At 50.8% G+C, this 24,265-nt stretch overlaps 2 protein-coding genes across 3 annotated transcripts; both read left to right on the top strand.

Annotated features, from left to right (window-relative positions):
- The first annotated feature begins 172 nt into the window (after nt 1-172).
- On the top strand, nt 173-16,193 carry rilpl1 (Rab interacting lysosomal protein-like 1). Its single transcript, XM_055655482.1, is given in 9 exon segments — nt 173-537; nt 8,434-8,584; nt 9,192-9,313; nt 9,765-9,968; nt 10,253-10,291; nt 10,293-10,432; nt 12,092-12,125; nt 12,127-12,191; nt 14,535-16,193. Coding segments are annotated over 9 exon segments (1,179 nt in total). The 5' UTR covers nt 173-246; the 3' UTR covers nt 14,668-16,193.
- A 112-nt stretch (nt 16,194-16,305) lies between these two features.
- Nucleotides 16,306-24,265, top strand: rilpl2 (Rab interacting lysosomal protein-like 2). 2 transcript variants are annotated; one of them, XM_055655490.1, is made up of 3 exons: nt 16,306-17,366; nt 19,869-20,020; nt 21,636-24,265. In XM_055655490.1, the coding sequence occupies exons 1-3, from the start codon at nt 17,070-17,072 to the stop codon at nt 21,697-21,699; spliced, it is 513 nt and encodes a 170-aa protein (XP_055511465.1). In that variant the 5' UTR covers nt 16,306-17,069; the 3' UTR covers nt 21,700-24,265. The 2 variants fall into 2 exon arrangements, with proteins under 2 accessions (XP_055511465.1, XP_055511463.1); XM_055655488.1 differs by having other exon boundaries at nt 23,734-24,265.

Here is a 24,265-nt window from a genome sequence, read left to right on the forward strand (position 1 = left end):
CTGGGCTGCAGACGCGGGGAGGGGGTAGTGGGGGGAGAATGGGAGAGGGAGTGGGAGAGGGAGAGGAGGAGTGAGGTGGCAGAGGGAGTGAAGGGGGAGAGGGAGTGAAGGGGGGGAGGGAGTGAAGGGGGAGAGGGAGTGAAGGGGGGGAGGGAGTGAGGTGGGGGAGTGGGACTGAGGTGGGGAGAGAGGGGGGAGTGGGAGTGAGGTGGGAGATAGTGAGGAGGGGGAGGGGGCAGTGCGGCCATGATGGAGGCTGCGGGCTCGGCCCTGGACAAGGCTCCGGCCGACCTTTCTGTCACGGATGTTTACGACATCGCGGCGCTGGTGGGCCAGGAGTTCGAGCGCATCATCGACACGTTCGGCTGCGACGCCATCGCCAAGCTGCTGCCCAAGGTGGTGCGGGTGCTGGAGATGCTGGAGGGGCTGGTGGGCCGCGACCACAACAACCCCGAGCTGGGGGAGCTGCGCCTGGAGCTCGGCCGTCTGCGGTTGGAGAGGGGCGAACGCATCGAGAAGGAGCGCAAACACCAGCAGGTCCGGGGGTGGGGGAGAGAGCATGGGGGTGGAGGGGGGGGGCAGTGGGAGAGAACCGGGGGTGGGGGGCACAGAGGGTCGGAAGGGGGTGTATGCGCTGGGGACAGCGACAGGGCAGTCTTGACAAAACTTTGGTTTGGTAACCGATGGAAGTCGATCAAACTATTGTAAACGTTGCCTGAGATTTGGACAATATGCCAAGTAATCTTACTCTTCCCACTCTCCTGCATTTTTTTTACTGCTTCGCCCAATATAATCAGTCCACCATTAATACCTCGCCCAGTCTAATCTAACTCCCCATAAACTAGGTCTCCACCTGTACTACTAATAAGATCTGGAAAGCTGGTACAGGGAGCTGTGCCCTCGTTACCAGTGGATCAGATGAATGCTCTGCAGCCACTGTTTCTAGCTGTCAGTGGTGGTGGACCAGTCAATAAGAATTGGGTGCACAGAGGATGAAGATTGAAGCGTGACAGTAGATCCCTCCAGGCACCAGCATGCAGTCTCCACACTGGGGTGTTGTGGGGAAAGTGGGTAGGACTGCTGCAATTTTAAAAAAAAATGTAAATCTTGTGTTCCTTTCACACATTTTGAAACTTCCAAGAAGGACTTTATTGACATAGAATGATGTTGGGCTTGCAGTCACAGCCGCAGGAAAAATGGTGGAACATGGTTATAAACTTAATGGAAATCTGAAGCAAGATCTTCGGTGATCGTATTTAGTGACAGGAGGAGGGGTTTTCCGGGCAGACTGTGCTGAGTGACCCTGTATTTACATGTACTTGTCACAGAGTGGTTTGTGTTTAGGTCCAGAGGTCACGGAGTGGTTTGTGTTTAGAGGGAAGGTTCACGGAAAGGTTTAGGTGCAGGGGTCATGGAGTGGGTTTGTGTGTGTGGATGGGGGGGGGGGGGGACAGGGAGTGTTTTGTGGTCCTTTGGGATTGAGCCGGCTGCTGACGAGCTGAATGATCTGGGTCCACCTGCTGGGTTTTAGAAGATTGGGGGGGGGGGGATCTTATAGAAACTTACAAAATTCTTAAGGGGTTGGACAGGCTAGATGCAGGAAGATTGTTCCTGATGTTGGGGAAGTCCAGAACAAGGGGTCACAGTTTAAGGATATAGGGGAAATGTTTTAGGACCGAGATGAGGAAAGCATTTTTCTCACAGAGAGTGGTGAGTCTGTGGAATTCTCTGCCACAGATGGTAGTTGAGGCCAGTTCATTGGCTATATTTAAGAGGGAGTTAGATGTGGCCCTTGTGGCTAAAGGGATCAGGGGGTATGGTGACAAGGCAGGTACAGGATACTGAGTTGGATGATCAGCCATGATCATATTGAATGGTGGTGCAGGCTCGAAGGGCCGAATGCACGTATTTTCTATGTTCTGTGTGATGACCTGAGCATGGGAAGATTCCTGAGCTAGGTGTAGGGTGGGGATATTCCCTGATGATTACACAATGTTTAATTCCACTTGCTGCGTTTCAGCAAATGAGCCAGTCCGGACCTGTAGAGAACATTCCGGCATATGCCACTATGGTCATGGCCAACTTCCGCTCAGCATTGCTTTGTGCCATCCCCACCCCCCTAAGGAGTCACCACTGACCAACCCCAGCCCCTCCCACCCCTCCCCAAGATGACTGAACAACATCTCCTTTGGGTACCTAAACCCAAATATTGAAAATGTTCTTGATTCTGAACTCTCCATCTTGGAGGCTTGAAGACAGCAAGGATCAAAAGGATGTGCTGATACTGTCTGTGATGCTGCATCTCTCTATCTCGCTGCTTGGCCCTCTCCACACCAAAAACACCCAGTCAATTCTCTCCCCCTCCTTCCACCCTTCCATGCCCCCTCCTTCCTTGAGCAGCTGTCTAATTACTCTAAAACATTGGATGTATCTACCTTGACGTTATTGTGGCTGGGATCTCTACATTCTAACCTCGTCTGTAATCTTATTCACGTCAGAGGAACGTATTTCCCAAGGTGTTCATCATATTGGGACAATTGTGTTAAGGGAACTAAATCTTGAGCAAAGAAATGGTTGGTCAGTGCTGGAATAAGTCATCGGGTCAGGCAGCAATTCTGGAGAAGTTTCTGAGGTGAGGTGTTGTTCTGCTTTGGTAGTTTACATCTTGCAGTGTGAACATCAAATTCTCCACTGCCCCCTCAACTTACTCTAGAGATGCTGCCTGACCTGAGTTACTCCAGCACTTTGTGCCTTTTTTTAAAAAAACCCAGCACCTGCAGTTGCTTCTTTCTAAAGCACTGATTGGCCACGGCAGGAGTGGCATCTTTGAAGTGAGCCACTGGCCTGCATGCCTGGGGTTGAGAGGCATTGTGCCTGGGCATCTGTCCCCACACTGTGCCGCTGATTCTCCCCACTCCTCCATCCCGTGTCGACTTGTGGTCGTTCATTCTCACCGGGAGACCGGTGTTCTTGGTGTTGTCGTTTGATTGGAGATTAATGCTGAATTGGATTGACAAGTTTCACTTGTCTCGGACTGTTTGACAATGTCCTTGATTCTAAACTTTCCGCCCTGGAGGATTGGGTTGGAGTGTCGTGGTGTGTGTTGATGTTGTCTGGGACAGAGCCTGGCTGCATCCTCTGTCTGTGCAATGTACACTCTAACACCTGGTGTGTTGGAAGTAACTGCAGATGCTGTTTTAAACTGAAGATAGACACAAAATGCTGGAGTAACTCAGTGGAACATACAGCATCTCTGGAGAGAAAGAATGGGTGACGTTTCAGGTGTGAAGAAGGGTCTTGACCCGAAACGTTAACCATTCCTTCTCTCCAGAGATGCTGCTTGACCCGCTGAGTTACTTCAGCATTTTGTGTCTGTATATAACTCCCTGTTGTTAGTACAGTCGGTCCAGGACAATTTGTTGGTAATATTGATGCTGAGGAACCTGAAGTTTTCCACCATCACGACGCATCCATTTATTTGCTTCACGAATGAATCTTAGAAACATACAAAATTAGGTGCAGGAGTAGGCCATTCAGCCCTTCAAGCCAGCACCATCATTCACTATGATCATGGCTGATCATCCAAAATCAGTACCCCGTTCCTGCTTTTTCCCCATATCCCTGATTCCGTTAGCCCTAAGAGCTAAATCTAACACTCTTGAATACATCCAGTAAATTGGCCTCCACTGCCTTCTGTGGCGGGGAATTTCACAGATTCACAGCTCTCTGGGTGAAAAAGTTTTTCCTCATCTCAGTCCTAAATGGCCTACCCCTTATTCTTAAACCTTGACCCCTGGTTCTGGACTCGCCCAAATCGGGAACATTTTTCCTGCATCTAGCCTGTCCAATCCCGTAAGGATTTTATATCTCTATACTTATAAAACTCTGATTTTGGATGTGTGTGTATTTATGTGATGTTCGTGTGTGTTTCACATCTCCTCGAAAACACGATGGGCGAATGGTAAAATTTTTACATATTCCCCAAGCCACTCCATTCGCCACAGTAACACCTATTTAATCTGCAATTTGAGAAGGAGAAGGATAAATCGGAAGTGTCATTGATGCAGTTGAACAAAGGGGTCTATGAAGGCATGAGAGGGGAGCTGGCCAAGGTAGACTGGAAAGGGATCCTAACAGGAATGACGGTGGAACAGCAATGGCTGGAATTTCTGGGCATAATCCGTAAGAAGCAGGATCATTTCATTCCATAAAGGAAGAAAGATTCTAAGGGGAGTAGGAGGCAACCGTGGCTGACAAGAGAAGTTAGGGATGGAATAAAACTAAAAGAAAAGATGTATAACACAGCAAAGAGTAGCCAGAAGCCAGAGGATCAGGAAACTTTCATAGGACAACAGAAGGAAACATAACGGGCAATACGGGCCAAAAAGATGAAATACGAAGAGAAGCTGGACAGGAATATAAAGAAGGATAGTAAAGCTTATTTAGATATGTTAAGGAAAACAGAGTACCAAAGTCAAATGTGGGTCCCTTGAAGGCAGACGCGTGTGAAATTATTATGGACAACAAGGAAATGGCAGAAGAGTTGAATAGGTACTTCGGATCTGTCTTCACTAAGGAAGACACAAACAATCTCCCAGATGTACTGGAGGACAGAGGATCTAAGGGGGTAGAGGAACTGAAAGAAATTTTCATTAGGCGAGAAATAGTATTGGGTAGGCTAATGGGACTGAAGGATGATAAATCCCCTGGGCCTCATGGGCTGCATCCCAGGGTCCTCAGAGAGGTGGCTCTAGAAATAGTGGACGCATTGGTGATCATTTTCCAATGTTCAATAGTTTCAGGATCGGTTCCTGGGGATTGGAGGATAGCTAATGTTATCCCATTTTTCGAGAAAGGAGCGAGAGAGAAAACGGGGAATTACAGACCAGTTAGCCTGACTTCGGTGGTGGGAAAGATGCTGGAGTCAATTATAAAAGAGGTAATAATGGGGCATTTGGATAGCAGTAAAAGGATTAGTCCAAGTCAATATGGATTTATGAAAGGGAAATTATGCTTGACTAATCTTCTGGAATTTTTTGAGGCTGTGACAAGTAAAATGGATGAAGGGGTGCCAGTGGATGTAGTGTATCTAGACTTTCAGAAAGCCTTTGATAAGGTCCCGCATGGGAGACTGGTGACTAAAATTAGAGCACATGGTATTGGGGGTAGGGTGTTGACGTGGATAGAAAATTGGTTGGTAGACCGGAAACAAAGAGTAGGAGTGAACGGATCCTTTTCAGAATGGCAGGCAGTGGCGAGTGGAGTGCCGCAAGGCTCGGTGTTGGGGCCGCAACTGTTTGCCATATATATTAATGATTTGGAAGAGGGAATTAGGAGCAACACTAGCAAGTTTGCGGATGACACAGAGCTGGGTCGCAGTGTGAACTGTGAAGAGGATGTTAGGAGGTTGCAGGGTGACCTGGACAGATTGAGTGAATGAGCAGATGCGCGGCAGATGCAGTATAATATAGATAAATGTGAGGTTATCCACTTTGGAGGCAAAAATAAGGGGGCAGATTATTATCTCAATGGGGTTAGGTTAGGTAAGGGGGGAGGTGCAGCGAGACCTGGGCGTCCTTGTACACCGGTCACTGAAAGTCGGCTTAAAGGTACAGCAGGCAGTGAAGAAAGCTAATGGAATGTTGGCCTTTATAACAAGAGGATTTCAGTATAGGAGTAAAGAGGTTCTTCTGCAGTCGTATAGGGCTCTGGTGAGACCACATCTGGAGTATTATGTACAGTTTTGGTCTCCTAATTTGAGGAAGGACATCCTTGTGATTGAGGCAGAGTAGCGTAGGTTCACGAGATTGATCCCTGGGATGGCGGGACTGTCATATGAGGAAAGATTGAAAAGACTAGGCTTGTATTGACTGGAGTTTAGAACGATGAGGGGGTTCTTATAGAAACTTATAAAAGGCCTGGACAAGCTAGATGCAGGAAAAATGTTCCCAATGTTGGGCGAGTCCAGAACCACAGGCCACAGTCTTAGAATAAAGGGGAGGTCATTAAAGACTGAGGTGAGAAAAAACGTTTTCACCCAGAAAGTTGTGAATTTATGGAATTCCCTGTCACAGAGAGCAGTGGAGGCCAAGTCACTGGATGGATTTAAGAGAGAGTTAGATAGAGCTCTAGGGGCTAGTGGAGTCAAGGGATATGCGGAGAAGGCAGGCACGGGTTATTGATAGGGAACGATCAGCCATGAATGGCGGTGCTGGCTCGAAGGGCCCGAATGGCCTCCTCCTGCACCTATTTTCTATGTTTATATGTTTTTATTGTATCACTCTGCATGCACTTTCTTTCCTTTGAAAATCACCCTGAACTGATCAAATGTATACTGTACCCAGCCAATGAATGAATACCTTGAAACATTTTATTAATATTGCTAACCTGACAAATGCTTTAAAAATGTCTGGACGAATTGTGTGTGAGTTATCTCAGTCAGGGCAGTGTACCATGGGAGGCCCTGTATCCGTGTCCCAGTGTTGGCCAGGTCAGCTGTGGGTCACGCCTTTGATGTATTCTCTGTGCTTCTGAGTGTCTCGTGGGGGAAGGTGGGGGGGGGGGGGGGGGGGGGGGGGGGGGAATCTGGATTAGTGTTGAGGACCCCGGCCACCAGGAGGGTAAGGGTCCTGCGTCCTGTGCCCCTCGTGGGGAGGGGGGGGGGAGGGGAAGGTGTGTGATCCCCACACCGGATGAGAGACTAGCCCTCTGGAGCTTGGACAGAGGGTGCTGGGTTGTGGGTGGAGTGACGTGGCTGCTGCCATTTTCACAATGGGCTGTGATTATGGGATGACGCTGGCTCTTGGCAGCAGCTCTTGCTTCATGCTGCCTCCCAAAATAACCCGTGTGGGGAGAAAAGTTCCTGACATGGTCACTCACGGGGTAAACACTCGGCAACTCTCAGCTAGTGGACCTGAGTAAAATCAAATTCCAACATGTCACTCAGGCCCGACAAAGCAGCCGATACTCGTGGAACTAACATTCCTGCAGGAGTCAATGTTTCTGGAGTGTGTGACTGGATAACTGGCTGGAATCCAGGATCGGCCTGTCTGTCATGAACGCTCGGTGCTTGGGAAACTTTTTATATGTTTCCAAAAATAAACTTGATTCAGAAAAAATATTAAAAAAACAAAAACTGTGCATAAGCTCTTCACACATTCTCTATATTTTCAATAGTGTCTTACTCAGTAGTGTTCAAATGTATCTTTACACAAAACACGAAGATAGACACAAGAAGCTGGAGTAACTCAGCGGGACAGGCAGCATCTCTGGAGAGAAGGAATGGGTGACGTTTTGGGTCGAGACTCTTCTTCAGGCTGGTTAGGGATAAGTTAAACAAGAGATATAGATGATGTAGAGAGATAAAGAACAATGAATTAAATATATGCAAAAAAGTAACGTTAATAAAGGAAACGGGCCATTGTTAGCTGTTTGTTGGGTGAAAACGCGAAGCTGGTGTGACTTGGGTGGGGGAGGGATAGAGAGAGAGGGAATGCCGGGGCTACCTTGCGTTAAGGTTATGCAAAACACCCTTGCCAGTCATGTGGCCTCCTGCGGTGATATCACTCCACTTGTATAGAAACATACAAACATAGAAATTAGGTGCAGGAGTAGGCCATTCGGCCCTTCGAGCCTGCACCGCCATTCGATATGATCATGGCTGATCATCCAACTCAGTATCCCGTACCTGCCTTCTCTCCAGTATCCCGTACCTGCCTTCTCTCCATACCCCCTGATCCCCTTAGCCACAAGGGCCACATCTAACTCCCTCTTAAATATAGCCAATGAACTGGCCTCAACTACCCTCTGTGGCAGAGAATTCCAGAGATTCACCACTCTCTGTGTGAAAAAAGTTCTTCTCATCTCGGTTTTAAAGGATTTCCCCTTTATCCTTAAGCTGTGACCCCTTGTCCTGGACTTCCCTAACATCGGGAACAATCTTCCTGCATCTAGCCTGTCCAACCCCTTAAGAATTTTGTAAGTTTCTATAAGATCCCCTCTCAATATTTTAAATTCTAGAGAGTATAAACCAAGTCTATCCAGTCTTTCTTCATAAGACAGTCCTGACATCCCAGGAATCAGTCTGGTGAACCGTCTCTGCACTCCCTCTATGGCAATAATGTCCTTCCTCAGATTTGGAGACCAAAACTGTACGCAATACTCCAGGTGTGGTCTCACCAAGACCCTGTACAACTGCAGTAGAATCTCCCTGCTCCTATACTCAAATCCTTTTGCAATGAAAGGGTATGAAGGGTGCCCCCACCAGACTCTGCCCCCCAATGTCCAGCAGTCTGTGGAGGGGGGGGCGGCGGGCGGTCTGAGTCGGGGTGTCTGTGTGTGTGTGTAGGGGGGCTGTGGGTGTCTGTGTCTGGGAGCCCGTGTGTGTAGGGGGTGTGTTGAGTGGCCTGACTGCTGACGTCTGTGTCTCTTCAGGAGCTGGTGCTGGTGGAGGATGTGTGGAGAGGTGAGGCCCAGGACCTGCTGTCACAGATCGCCCAGCTTCAGGAGGATAACAAGCAGCTGATGACGAACTTGTCCCACAAAGACACGCATCTCACCGAGGAAGAAATCCTCAGGCAGGAAGGTAAAGTAACGGCTTTCCGCCGGTGACTGGGCTGTGCGGAGTAACCTCCCAAGTGCCGTGTACACCTTGCGATACACATCTTCCCCCAGTGGGGATACAGTGGCTGTGGTCTAGTGGTCACTCTCCACAGACTGGACTGTTGTCCAGTGATCACTCTGGTCCAGTCTGGAAACAGCCATCGGTGAAGAGTCTCTTGAACTTGTTCTTGTTTGGAATGTGTTGTGTTCAGGACAAATTTCTCAGTCGATGTGCAGGTGGCCCAACTAGAGAGGGCAACACTGGACCTCCTCTGGGAAATAAGACAGAGCAGCTGACTGAAGTGTTTGTGAAGAAGCACTTTGGGACAAGTCACCATATTTGTGTTAGTTTTAATTATGGAAATAATGATAGGATTGCAGTGGAGGTGGGGACCAGGCAGGGGGAGGAACATGAGATGAGAGAAACTCCCATCCGTACATGGGGTCTGGAGTGAACTTTCTGTCCAACTTGCCTCTGGCCAGTTGTGGAAGGGGAGGAACAAGGGATGAGCCCAGGCTCCCCCACCACAGCCCCATTGTGAGGGGAGAGGCAGCGAGCGTGGCCCCACTAATGTCCCTCTGTCTTCTAGCCGGAATGTCAGAGAGAGAGCGCCTGGTGATGAAGAAGCTGAAGGAGGTCGTGGACAAACAGCGGGACGAGATCCGAGCCAAGGACCGGGAGCTGACACTGAAGAATGATGACGTGGAGGCTGTGAGTGGCTGCAGGGGTGGAAAGAGAGGGGGCGGGGTAGAGAGAAGTGGGAGAGGGGCAGGGGGTGGAGACGGATGGGAGAGGGGTATGGGGTGGGGAGAGATGGTAGAGGGGCAGGGGGTGGGTGTCATGGAGAGCGGTGGGGAAGGGTTTTGGGAGCTGGGGAGGTGCTGACAAGGTATCGGGGGGGGGGGGGGGGGGGGGGGGGGTTGAGAGGAAGGGATGGTGGTACCCTGCTGAGATGTTGTTGAGGAAGGAGGCCTCGTGTGTCATGGAGAGGCTGCTGAGGGAGGGTGGTGAGGGGGGTGGGGTGGGGTGTGGGGTGGGGGGGGTGGGGAGAAGGGGGAGGTGGGGCTTTTGGGAGTAGGGTGGGTGGGTTAAAGGCAGGCGTTGCTGAGTAGCGAGGCTGGTGTTTCACCACTTCCCCTCCCCATCCCCTGCGGGGCTGCAGTTGCAGCTGCAGCAGAACCGGCTGATGCGAATCAACCACGAGCTGCGGCACAAGGTGACGGTGATGGATGCGCAGGGCAAGGGGCTGATCGAGCAGAAGGTGGAGCTGGAGACCAGGCTACAGACCAGGGAGCAGCAGATGGGCAAACTACGGCAGAGGGCCCAGGGCCAGCACCTGGAGAACGGCGCCCACCAGGGACCACCGGTGCGTGTGGGGGAGAGAGGAGGAGTGAGGGGAAGAGGGGGTGGGTGGGGTCTTGGGGGGGGGGGGGGGTGGGGTCAGGCTGTGGGTGGGGGGAACAACTGGGAGGGGAGACGTAGCAGGAAGGGTGGTGGAGAGGGACCAGCTCTGTGCGGGGGGGGGGGGGGGGAGGCTGAGTAAATAATAGGAGGGCCGGTGGGGTCTGGCTGCAGGAGGTGCCCTGCCCTGTTCCTTCCCCCCCCCCCCCCCCCCCCACCACAGGGTAACCAGGCTTGTGTCTTCCACAGATGGAGGGGGAGACGGTGGGGGAGGAGGAGGTGCCCCTGGGGGGAGGAGTCCCCGACGGATGGCAGCGAAGCCAACCGGCCGCGCTTCACGCTGCAGGAGCTGCGTGACGTCCTGCACGAGCGCAACGAGCTGAAGGCCAAAGTGTTCATGCTGCAGGAGGAGATGGCATACTACCGCAGGTCAGCGCCCCCTCGCACCCCCCGCCCACACCCCCATGCCCACGAATCTCACCCACCCCCACCCCCCCCCTCACCCTAACCCCCCCCCTCACCCTCACCCCCATCCCCCACGAATCTCACCCCACCCCCACCCCCGCCCTCACCCCCATGCCCCCCACGAATCTCACCCACCCCCACCCTCACCGCCACCCCACCCTCACCCCCACCCCCACGAATCTCACCCACCCCCACCCTCACCCCCACCCTCACCCCCACCCCCCACCCCCCACCCCCACCCAACCCACCCCCCCCCCCCACCCCCCCTCCCCCTACCCCCTACCCTCACCCCCTAACCCCCCCCCCTCCCCCTCACCCTAACCCCCCGCCCCCACCCCCCACCCCCCCCCCGAATCTCACCCACCCCCACCCCCCCCCTCACCCCCACCCTCACCCCACCCTCACCCCTACCCCCACCCCCACCCCCACCCCAACCCCCACCCCCACCCTCACCCTCACCCCCACCCACCCCACGGATCCCACCCCCACGGGTCTCTCACCCCCCCCCCCTTCAAAACCACCTCCCCCTCCCCCCCCCCCCCCCCCCGCTGCAGGAGGAGATGGCACACTACTGCAGATCAGTGACCCCCCCACCCCACGGACCCCCCCGTCCCCCACACACACCTCAAACCCACCCTCCACGCCGCAGGAGGAGATGGCATACTATTACAGGTCAGAAACCCCAGCAGGGAGCTGACCCTCCCCCCCTGCAGACCCTCATCCACCACAGTTCCCCAGGAGGGTGGTGGCTCTAAGCTGTCTCTGTACTGCTCCACACGTGTACTGTACCTGAGATGCATCTCAGTGCTGATGTAAAGTGATTCTTGTACTGAACTGTGAACAGAATTACTTTCACTCTTGCAGACCTTGCTGGAGGTCAGTGCAGCCTCTCCGGTCAGTGGTCTGCCCCCCCGTGCACCCCTCCCCCCCACGTCCACTGACTCCCGTTGTTTTTTTTCCTTCTCAACAAGGATGTTATTCAGTAATTGCAGTTTACAGTGTATCACAAAGTACAAAGACTGTCAACAGTCCCGTTACATCAGGCAGTCATTATAATAGGTGCATGTTTATCCACAATGCTCTCGACACCCCCCCCCCCCCCCCCCCCCCGCGGTGACCAGCACTCACAGATGGCCTCCAGAGTCCCCATGGACACCGCGTGTTCATTCTCCAAAAACACGCGAGCACGGACGTAGGCCCAGAAGAGGGGTAGGCAGTCGACCATCAACCACCCACGAATGGCCATCTTGGCCAGGCCCAGGAGTAGACCGACAGGGAGATCCCACCCTCCCTCCCCACCCCCTGCCTTATGGCCTCATACCAAAATTGTGGGACTAAAATGGAACCAAAAGTTGAGGAGTAGCTCCTTCAGATATTGGTACATGAGCTGCAGCCTCACACTGTCCATTTACATGTGGAATGGCCTCCTCTTGGCCGCGGAGGTTACAGGCGGCCGGCGAGCCTGTGAACCGATTCACATTTATTACACACCACAGCCCCTGTGCAGCACTCTGCACCCCAGTCCCCGATGTAAAGGTGGAGGACTCCCTTGTAGAGAGACCTCCACTGGGGACCGCCCCTGCCGTGGACACGGACCTGACTCCTGGTGTTGTGTGGTTGCAGTGAGGAACAGGAGGACAGCACCGGCTGCATGGACCCCCCCGCCCCACCCACCCGTGCAGCCCCGCCCAGCAACGCAGCCCGACTCCGGCATCCGCCGGCTGTGAGTATCCGCGGGAGGGGGGTGGGGGTGGTTTGTGCTGACCGGGGGGGGCTGGGGGAAGGGGACCCAGAGACCGAGGGGGAGGGGCAGTGGGCTGGAGGGGAAGGGGGGGAACGGGGGCCAACGGCTGCGGCCATCATCTTGTCTGGCGCTGGGCAGGGGACAGCCCCCCCCCCCCCCCCCCCCCCCCCCCCACTGAACCAACCAGGGGGACGGGGGGGGTTTGGGCTGGTTGGCGGTGGGGAGCAGGGGCAGCAGGAAAAGGCAGAGGTGACCATACAACACTGCACACTGTGCACCACTGGTCTAACTGGCACACGGTCACATCGGCCGGAGTTAGATCCAGCCATCGCCCAGGGTCACACACACCCCACCCTGGGGGAGGTTTGGGGAGCGAGATTGTGTCATCCGTGAAGTGATGATGTAACTGACCCTCAATGTGGGGGAGCTCAATGGTGACCTCATGTTCCCATACAGATGTCGCATGCTATTTGCCACTGTTCCCGCAGCCTTGCATGCTAATACCATCTTGCTGTGTTTCCTGCAGTATTGCATGCACCACTGGATTTCCTGCAGGGTTGCAAGCAGCACTGCAGCCTTGCATGGTTCCTCTCAGTGTTGTGGAGCATTTCATGCGTTCAGGAGTTGCAGACACTCCCTCTGCCCATCAGGGTTCCTGCCTGGTTTCGCTGCCGAATCGTTTGTCCTTTTCCCCAAACTGCTTTCCATCGTTTCACTCAAGCCATACGCTCTCTTCAGTGCAGTAAGTCACTCAGGTGTCTCTATGTGGAGCTCTCCACTGCTCCCCAGCCAGCTGCATGGACCCCTGCCTGCACCTGATGCTGCTGTCCGGAACTGTGGGGCGCCATCTGTTGTCGCATCTTTAGCTGCGCTGTATTGGAATGGGCCCGTGTTTCCTGCTACTCACTGTGTATGTCTGTCACTCTCTGCCCAGGATATTCACTGCCATCATGCCCATGGTAGCAGCTGGAGTGATTGCAGATGATCCCACTTTGCAGCCTATCAGAAGACTTGTTTCCCTTGTACGATCATTTTATTATCTTGCCCGCTTTGATCTTTTGCATGGACTGATATTTGCTGCCCCCACTGTGCCCGGCTGGTGGGAGGTTGATGCACCCGCTCATTCATATAATGCATGCTTGTCCACAATTACATGTTTGCTGCGGTTTGTAGTTTCCCTTGGTCTATGCTTTGTTAATTCATTCACCTCTTCTCCTGTGCTTCAATCCCTGACCTCTGCTATCCATGTTGTGACGCTTACTTTTCATTTGTCCGATTGAAGAAGTTGGTAAACTTGTTTGTTTAAAACAAAGCTAATCTGGAATAGGCTAGATGTTAATGTTGAGAGCTTCCGGTAGTGTTCTCAGCCCGTGCCTCTGAGTACGTTTGATCAGATGCTGGGGATGGAGTGAGAAATGATGGTCCCTCCCCCCTCCCCTCCTCCCCCCTCCCTCTCCCTCCCCTCTCCTCTCCTCTCCTCTCCTCTCCTCTCATCCCCTCTCTTCTCCTCTCTCCTCCCCCCTCATCTCCTCCCCTCTACTCTCCTCTCCCCTCCCCTCCCCTCCCCTCCCCACTCCCCCTCCCCTCCCCTCCCCTCCCTCCCCTCCCCCTCCCCTCCCCTCCCCTCCCCTCTCACCTTGGTCACAGTCACCTTGGCCACAGTGGCCGTGCTCCCCACCCTGTCCTTGCTGCTGTTGTCACTGGGGAAGCTCTGATGTCCAGCCCACTGAGTGGGACCACGCTGCGCTCAGTCTGCTGCCCTCCCACCGCCCTGGATAGTGACTTCTCGCGTCTCCAAGCTCCTGCATTCGCTCGTCAGACATCCTTAAAGCTTTATTTCCCATCATCTCTACAAACCTCTTTTCATGCATTCATTTCATGCCCCTTCTCACCTTGTTGTGGAAATCCTGTGTGATTGTTGTTTTACTGGCTGCAAGCTGATGATTCTAGGAGGACGTGATTACCAGTGTGTGGAGATCAAGGTGTGGTTCAGATTGAGGAGGACTCGTTTCGTTAACGTTGCTTGTCCTTGTTGACAATGTTTATGATGAGCCGTGCATGGTGAGATGGAGTCAGTCCTGACATTGGGTTAGTTTGGGCATTTGCACCAGTGACCATGCCAGCAAGGATTTAATTGAAGAATTATTTCAAAGGGCTGGCACAGAGGTCAGGGCTGAATTGCCTTGCATTGTGGTGATGGATTGTGGGTGCATGCTATTAACGAGGTCCCACACGGCCTTTCCTTGTTTCCTGTCCGTGGTGGTGTTTGAAACGAGTGATTTACAGGTGGGGTAACGCAAGCTGTTTATTTGTTTTGCGCAGGTTTAATTTATTTTCACGAGACAAGCGAGCGGAGAGCCGCCTGCGGATAACAGGATCGGCTGGGACTTGGGCAGATTCAGACCAGGATGGGGTTGTCACAGAGCAAGGACAAGAGGCTCTGCCACATCTATAACCCATTGCTGGGCTAGCAAGGCCAACAACCACCTGCTCTCAATCCAGAGAACATTTAAATATTGACATTCACAAATCTAACCAAGCCCAAGTAACGCTGGTTGGAGTGGACAGTCTGTTGGAGAACTGTTGTCATGTAATCACTAACCATGTTCGGGAAAGGTTAATCAATGTGTGGAGATCATTGTATTGGAGTAGTAACAATAGATTTGTAACTTGCAGTATTATATCCAAACCCAAAGGACTTCTCCCTCTGAGTTATGCAGCTTTTGCCTCTACTAACCACGTGCTTGGAGGAGTTAAACCGTCTTTCTCACGTTGCACTTTGACAGTTTGGAATTGGAACATCCAGACGATGAGAAGAAACAGATTTTCACTCCGTATTTTTCTTGGTTTCCAGCAGTCAGCTGCTGTCACCTGCCAAACCTCGACCTGACTTCTGATGATCTGAGGTAGACAAAAGTGCTGGAGAAACTCAGCGGGTGCAGCAGCATCTATGGAGTGATGGAAATAGGCAACGTTTCGGGCCGAGACCCTTCTTCAGACTGATGGAGGGGGGGGGGGTGCGGGGAGAAGAAGGGGGGGAGCAGTTAGAGAGGAGGTTGTGAAACTGTCCCCGGAGGGAGGAGGAGAACTTCTTCAAAGTAGGCATAGCTTGAGGAGATTTCGCAGTGGAGTAGGCAAAGTGTTTAAGAAGGAACTCTGATCTTGGTAGTCGAGCCAGTCAGTCTTGTGTCTGATGTCCCTCACAGCCCCGTGTAAACCACGAGCTGTGGAAAGTCAGCTGCCGCCCGCCGTTCCTTCAGCTGCGCGCAGTTTGTTTGGAGCGGTTTGTAAAGTAACCGCTGGAAGGCTGGTTGTCAGTGACACCATGCCTCTGGTTCAGAGAAGCAGAGTACGGATGAAGTGGACAGCAGGGGCATTGCAACATCTATGTCCAACCAAGCTGGAGGTAAAACAGCTCAAAGGAACAATTTCATTAAAATACTCCCTATTTTCCCCCACACAGTTCATTGGCTGAGTCTTCAAAACCCTGACGTACAAAACCTCTGCTGAAGGAAGTCAGTGAAACATTCTCCAGAAGAGAGAGTGTTCTCCAGTGAATCCCTTTCCATTGCTTCACATTGAGTGTGTTCCAGCAGAGAGTGACTGTAGAGAAGGTGTCAGCGTGTGTGAGGAGGCTGTGTTACCTTTGCTGTGAAGAGTGAGCCTGGCTTTCTCCGTGTCTGTTCAGGCTTTGTACAGGTGGAGCTGGTGATGAAAGGTCTGTGTTCAACCTGCCGCTGGGTCAGTCAGCAGCCGCAGGCAGACACTGCTGGGATTGTGACTGTGGCATAGTCTCAGCCCTTGTGGCCCTAGTGTGAACCGTGTGTTTCTCTCTCCGCTGATGCTGCCTGACCTGCTGGGCATCTCACCTTGGGTTTCATTTCAGATTCCCACGATTTACCATTTTTTGCTTTTCTACTAATATAGTCAAACCACTTCAGTGTTTAATCAGTTATTCATTAAAAATACATAAGTCACTGACCAAGTGCTGTTACTGTCCTGAATCTCCTGGATCTGAGCCCACACATCCACTGATAGACTAGATATTGTTGTGTCTCTAGCGTGAGATCTTTCTCTCTCCCTCTCTCTCTCACACCTACTGTTTGGCATAGTTCTTGTGAAGTGTTGACATTGCATCAAGTTTACAGTGCGGCACGGTGGCGCAGCAGGTAGAGCCGCTACCTTTCAGTGCCAGAGACCCAGGTTTGATCCACACCTCGGGTGCTGTCTGTGTGGAGTTTGTATGTGACCGCTGTGACCATGTAGGTTTCCTCCCATAGTGTTACTCTAAGTGTGGAGTGACTTCACACTGCAGGAGGAGTGAGTGTCTGCCTCGACCTGTCGAGTGGAAACTGTAACCATGGAGACATGGCTCCAGTGAACGTGGTTCCCCAATGACAGGCAATGAATTGTGTTTGTGGGAGATACATGAGTGGCTCAGTCAATGCACTGCCCAATGTCTGACCCTCAGGCACATTGCAGGAGCACTGTCTGGGATAGCACTGGCACTGTCTGTGGGATCGCACTGTGTATTGCACTCGCCACTGACTGGGATGGAGCCAAGCGCAGAGATGGAGGTGTTTGATGTTTGCAGGGTTGCTCTGACAACCGGCTTGTCCACAACCAACACCTTCCCTCTCCTGCCGTCGCCGAGCAACCACAAACAACAAGCAGGCTCCCCCACCACAGGCAGTGAAGGAATAAGGACGGGAAGAGAGAAATAGAATGAACTCCTGTAAATTCCCAGAACTCTCCTGAGGTTGAGAGAAGGTTGCTCCAAACCGCTGCTGCACCTCGCACTGTAGCGAGGGGGTTGCGGTCTGATCGTCACCCTGAGATTGGAAACTGCCAGAGAGGATGCAGGGTGCAGGGCCGCCCTTCAATAAGGATCCCCTGGAGCTCGCAGTCGAAGATGTCTACGACATCTCCCACCAGCTCGGTTGTCAGTTCAGGGAAGTGAACAGCTCGCAAAGTTCTACGGCAGTTTTTGACTTGCAGTTCCAGATCGTCAGAGTGTTAAAAATGCTTGAGACTCTGGTGAGCCAAAGTTCCGTCAGCCTGGAGGAGCTGAGACTGGAGCGGGATGGACTGAAGGCAGAAGCAGAAACACTTATCGGAGAACTGCGGAGTAAAGCCACTGACCCTGTGCAGGAGGTAGGGAGAGATGTCAGCCACAACAACTGACCACCTGGGGCTGCCCACTGCTCTCAGACAGTGTAGACTGACCCTTAGTGGTGGAGATATTGTAGGTGATGATGTCGACTGTCCCTTAGTTTTGGAGACCTTGTACAAGAGATATTAGACAGAAGGATTTGTAGGTGATGGTGTAGACTGCCAATTTGTATTGGAAACTTGTTCCCTGTGGCTATCAAACTGCACAACTCCTCCCCCTTCTGTCGTGGGGCAGAGTGACTTTCCCACCCCCTCCACAATCCTGGACTTTCCACTCATCACTTTAATTTCATGTTTCTTGTGTTTTATGACTGTTGGCAGATCAATTTCCCTCCTGGAATAAATAAAGTTCTATCGTATTGTTTAGGATATTAGACAGAAGATTTTGTAGGTGATGGTGTAGACAGTGTAGACTGCCCATTGATGTCGGAGACAGCAGACATTGTACAGGAGACATTAGACAGAAGATGTTGCTGCCATTGGTAATGTGAACATTGTACAGTAGACATGAGACAGTGGATACTGTGGACATTGGTGTTGTAGATCATATTGTGGACAGATTAGTTTACTAGAGACACAGTGTGGAAACGGGCCCCTTGGCCTCCCAAATCCATGCTGACCAGTGAGCACCCGTAGACAGGTTCTACACACTTTTACAGAAATTTACAGAAGCCAATTAACGTACAAGCCTACATGTCTTTGGAATGCGGGAGGAAACCAGAGCACCTGGAGAAAACGCACATGGTCACAGGGAGAACATAGTAACTCCGTACCAACAGCACCTGTAGTCAGGATTAAACCTGTTCCAGCCAGTGAAGGCTTCACTGACTCCAAATATTTACAACCACCTGGCCACAATTCTGCCGGCTAGACTTGGTTCAGTCTCTGAATCCCAGGCATCAGACAGACAGCAACTGATTTGTAAACCACAGCTCGCTTCCCTGAGAGATTGTTGGGATCCCAACACAAGCCTGTACATCTTCCAATCACACAACAAAGCTGCGTTTGGAGTATTGGCTGCGCTTGGAGTATTGGGTGCAGTTCTGGCCACCACATTACAGGAAGGGTGTGATTGAGTTAGAGAGGGTGGATCAAACATTCTCGGGATGTTGCAGGGATGGGACGGCTTGAATTCTAAGGAGAGATTGGACGGGCTGGGACTGTTGCCAATGTTGTGAAGGACGCCTACGTATATAGGTGTATGAGAAGCACAGAGAGGGTCTTTAACCAGTGTCTATACCCCTTGGCAGCAGTGTCTAGAACTGGACAGCATAGATTTATGGAGAATTAGAATTAGAATTTCCTTTATTATCATTCAGACCTTACGGTCTGAACGAAACTTCGTGCCTGCAGTCATACATACAATAATACAATAATAAACAACAATAATCTTCTCCCTCTGCGCTGAGGCGATACCCCATCGGGCGATGGTTCAAACAGTCCCGCGGCTCACTGAACCCCGCAAACGGGCCGGCCCGGTAATACTGAAGCTGCCGCCCTCCAGTCCAGCGGACGCAGCCGCTGGCCCGCAGCTGAACCCCGGACTCGGGTCACCGCCGCCAGAACGCCGTCCCAGCCACCAGAGCACTGTTCCAGCCCCGAGCCGGATCGCCCTCACGTGAATGCCGTTCCTCCCTCGAGCTGGGCCGCCCTCACGGGAGCGTCTCAGCGCCGCGCCAGGCCGCCCCCACGGGAGCGCTGTTACCCTCGAGCTGTGCCGCCCCGACGCTAGCGCCGTTCCAGCCCCGAGCTGGGCAAGTCCTGACTGGCTCTGCCTCCACAGTCTCGAGGTCGCCAGCTCCGCCATTAGGCCTCAGCGCAGACGGAGGCAGAGAAGGGGGATACGACAAAAAAGTTGCATTCCCCCGAAGGGAGAGACAGCAAGCCCCGTTTCACCCCCCCCCCCCCCCCCCACATAAACACAACCTAAAAACCAAAAACTTAACTAGACAAAACGAAAAAAACAACACAAAAAAGTAAAAACAAACGGACTGCAGGCGAGCCGCTGCTGCCAGGGCAGCGCCGCCACTTCTGGCGGGAGGGAAGAGATTTTAATGGGGTACTGACAGATACACTTTCCACACAGAGTAGTTGCTTTCTGGAATGAGCTGCCAGAGGAAGTGGTGGAGACAGGAACACTAACATCATTTAAGAGGCGTCTGGACAGGTACTTGAAAGAGTGAGGCACAGCGGGATATGGAATGAATGCAGGCATGTGGGATTAGTATAGAAAAGCATGGTAGTCAACACCGACTCATTGGGCTGAAAGGCCTGTTTCAATGCTGTATAAAGCTAAAAAAGAGGCCATTGAGCCCATTGAGCATGTACTAGATCAGTGCCCAATCCCACTGCTGTGCATTGTTTTCTAATATTGATTGCATTGTAAAGGTTGCTGTTACACTGCAGTGGGACATGGGTCTGTCTCAGCAATGGGTATCCACACAGCGCATTCACCAGGTTAATCACTTTAATCTCTGAAAGCAGCAAAATATTGGAGCGGACAAGTTCATCATGAACCTGAAGGATCCGAACTGCCCGCGGTTCACCTTGCAGGAACTGAGTGAAGTGCTGCATGAACGTAACCACCTTAAGGCTCAGCTACTGACCACCCGCGCAGCCATCCAGTGCTACCAAAGGTGGGTCCAGGTCTCGGCCCAGACCGATTCATGACGAGAAACGTTCTTCAGCAGAGTCTTGTGGAAATACTCTGACCTGAAAAGTCAGTAACCTGACTTGCTGACTGATTCCTGCATTCTCTATTTTTATGTCACTATTTTGCAATACTTTGCTTTTATTTAGTCGGGAATCAAACTCTGGGGAAGAGCCTTTGATACCATAACTGATTTATCTGAGTGAGTTCATGTAGGTTCCAGTGCAAATCACTGAGCTGGACCCTGGGTAGACACAAAAAGCTGGAGTAACTCAGCGGGACAGGCAGCATCTCTGGAGAGAAGCAATGGGTTAGTAACTCAGCGGGACAGGCAGCATCTCTGGAGAGAAGCAATGGGTTATGTCTCGGGTCGAGACCCTTCTTCAGACTGAGGCCAGGAGGGAAGGAGATACATAGATAAGGAAGTGTCAGGTGTGAAAACAGGACAAATTCAGCGGGTGCAGCAGCATCTATGGAGCGAAGGAAATAGGCAACGTTTCGGGCCGAAACCCTTCTTCAGACGTTGATGCAACACTCACCAGGACGCCGCCTTCACCGACCTGGAAATCTTCCAGTAGAATAGATCATTGTTGGCTGGGAGAAGTTAACAACAAAGCAAATGTAGTCGGAGAACTGGGAAGGGGGAGGGATAGAGAAAGAGAGAGAGAGAGAGGGAAAGCAAGGGCTGCCCAAATGAAAACCAGCATCTGCAGTTTCTTCATACATAAGTTAGCCCTAGTTCCTGCTCCTGACCATAAACAGGACCCTGCTGAACATCCACACGCTCGTGTGTGGAGACAAGAGCTGGGTTACAAACAAATGATGAAATGAGAGGCAAACTGGAAGTTACATTAGGTGATTTAACTAATATTTGGGGTAACTGATGAGATGGACAGAGCGCACTCATTGCTGTTGGTGGGGGTTGGGTACGGGGCAGAGATAACAAACTGGAGGCGGTCTGCCCTCTCAGGAGAGAAGTAGGCAGCACAGCGTTAGAGTTGCTGCCTTACAGCGCCTGAGACCCAGGTTCGATTCCGACTACGGGTGCTGTCCAGACAGAGTTTGTACGTTCTCCCCGAGACCTGCGTGGGTTTTCTCATGTTCCTCCCAGACTCCAAAGATGTACAGGTTTGTAGATTAATTGGCTGATATAAATGTGTAGGATAGTGTTAATGTGCGGGGTGATCGCTGGTCGGTGTGGACTCGGTGGGCTAAAGGGCCTGTTTCTGCGGCGTATCTCTAAAAAATAAACTCAGCAAAGACTCCTGTACACAGGGTGAGAGGGATTTCACTCTTGTCCAAAAATTATAATAGAAATGAGAACAATTCTTAGTTTTAAATGTGACAGTGAGGGATTTTTGTTGACCAAGTACAGCTGTGCTGATTAATTATTTCCCCATGAGAGGGATGTGGGGAACACAAATGGTCATGGATTGGCTGTAAATGGCAGGGCTGTGGTGGGAGACAGGTTCATGGGGATGAATGCCCTCCTTCACTTCCTATGTTGACATAACATACTTTGTGATCAGAGTTGATGCGTAAAGCAGAGATATGAGATATGTGTCTGTGATGTGCCAGTCACATTGTGTGCTTTCTTTCAGTGCAACAATCACTCAAGCTGAGGAAGGAGACGGTGAACCATGTCCTAATGATGGAAGTGGATGAAGTACATTCATAGAGTCACGCAGCACGGAAACAGGCCCTTCAGCCCACCATATCCACGCAGGCCAACAAGTACCCATTCATATCAAGCCCATTATCCAAAGCAGCCCATAGCCCTGTACATGCGAGTATCTGCCATCACTACTCGCTCTGAGTTCCAGGTTTCAATCATCTCATGGGGTAAAAAAACAATTCTGTCTCAAATCCCCTCTAAATCTTACACCACTGACAATAAATGTCCTGGGGTCATTGTTTGGCACAGACATTGTAGGCCGAAGTTCTGTTATCTTAGGGATTTTTACAGCATTCTCCACAGTAAAGGCTAATGCAAAAAAAAAAGTATATATATATATATATACAGGGCCCTCTATTAAGGTTTGGGAGAAAGACCCATCATTTATTTATTTGCCTCTGTACTTGCCATTGAGATTTGTAATAGAAAAAAATCACATGTAGTTTATGTGAACATTGTCAGATTTTAATAAAGGCCATTTTTATACATTTTGGTTTCATCGAAACATAGAAAATAGGTGCAGGAGGAGGCCATTCGGTCCTTTGAGCCAGCACCGCCATTCATTGTGATCATGGCTGATTGTCCCCTATCAATAACCCGTGCCTGCCTTCTCCCCATATCCCTTGATTCCACTAGCCCCAAGAGCTCTATCCAACTCTCTCTTAAATCCATCCAGTGACTTGGCCTCCACTGCCCTCTGTGGCAGGGAATTCCATAAATTCACAACTCTCTGGGTGAAAAAGTTTTTTCTCACCTCAGTCTTAAATGACCTCCCCTGGTTCTGGACTCGTCCAACATTGGGAACATTTTTCCTACATCTAGCTTGTCTAGTCCTTTATATAATTTTTATATGTTACTTTATATGTTTCTATAAGATATCCCCTCATCCTTCTAAACTTCAGCGTATAGAAATGACAGCATTGTTTATACATAGTCCCCCGATTTCAGGGCACCATAATGTTTGCGACACAGCAATGTCATGTAAATGAAAGTAGTAGTCATGTTTCATATTTTGATGCATATCCTTTGCATGCAATGACTGCTTGAAGTCTACGATTCATGGACATCACCAGTTGCTGAGTGTCTTCTCTGGTGATGCTCTGCCAGGCCTGTATTGCAGCCATCTTTAGCTTATACTAGTTTTGGGGGCTAGTCCCCTTCAGTTTTCCCTTCAGCATATAAAAGGCATGCTCAATTGGGTTCAAATCAGGTGATTGACTTGGCCACTCAATAATTTTTTAGCTTTGAAAAACACAATAGGTGCAGGAGTAGGCCATTCGCCCCTTCGAGCCAGCACCGCCATTCAATGTGATCATGGCTGATCATCCCCAATCAGTACCCCATTCCTGCCTTCTCCCCATATCCCCTGACCCTGCTATTTTTAAGAGCCCTATCTAGCTCTCTTGAAAGCATCCAGAGAACCTGCCTCCACCGCCCTCCGAGGCAGAGAATTCCACACTCATCACCCTCTTTGCTTTGTTGCTTTAGCAGTATGTTTGGGATCATTGTCTTGTTGTGGAATGGACCGCTGCCCAATGAGTTTTGAGGCATTTTTTGAACTTGAGATAGGATGCGTCTATACACTTCAGAAATCCTATTTTTGCGGCTAACCAGTGGTTTGCATCTTGTAGTGTAGCCTCCATTTTTGTTCACAAAGTCTTCTGTGGACAGTGGTCATTGACAAATCCACGCCTGACTCCTTAAGAGTGTTTCTGATCTGTCAGACAGGTGTTTGGGGATTTTTCTTTATTATAGAGAGAATTCTTCTGCCATCAGCTGTGGAGATTCCAAGCAGTTGATTTTGGTAAGCCTTTTTCTTCTTCTTCTTGCTTGCACAGCCTAAAGTTGTAGGGCAACTTGTTCTATTTGATCTTATTTGATTGTGCATGCCAGGTTGATTGCATTCGTCGAAACAGGGCGGACCACGTGAAGGTTGTAATCTTCCACCCCTGGTAAGCCTTAAGTTTGGCTGAAGTCTCTATTCTTGTTTCTCAGTCTCATAATGGCTTCTTTGACTTTCATAGGCACAACTTTGGACCTCATGTTGATAAACAGCAATAAAAGTTTCCAAAAGCGATGGAAAGACTGGAGGAAAGACTAGGTGCTGCGAGCTCTCTTCTACCTGCACGAAGGAGGCAATTAAACACACCTGAGCAATTACAAACACCCATGAAGCCATGTGTCCCAAACATTATGGTGCCCTGAAATGGGGAACTATGTATAAACACTGCTGTAATTTTTACATGGTGAAACTAAAATGTGTAAAAAATACCCTTTAATAAAATCTGACAATGTGCACTTTAACCACATGTGTTTTTTCTATTACAAATCTCAAATTGTGGAGTACAGAGGCAAATAAGTAAATGATAGGTCTTTGTCACAAACATTGAAGGCACTGTATATACACCTATTATTTATTTGTTTCCTGTTATTAAGTCACAAGCCATGTTCTCTGTCCCACAACTCCTTTGGCCACCTTCTTCCATGGAAACAGACTGTTAATTTTGATATTACACAAGTTTAGTCTCAATCAATGTTCTCGTTTATCAGCATTTA

The sequence above is a fragment of the Leucoraja erinacea genome, chromosome 25 (genome assembly GCF_028641065.1).
Source record: "Leucoraja erinacea ecotype New England chromosome 25, Leri_hhj_1, whole genome shotgun sequence".
Lineage (NCBI taxonomy): Eukaryota > Metazoa > Chordata > Chondrichthyes > Rajiformes > Rajidae > Leucoraja > Leucoraja erinaceus.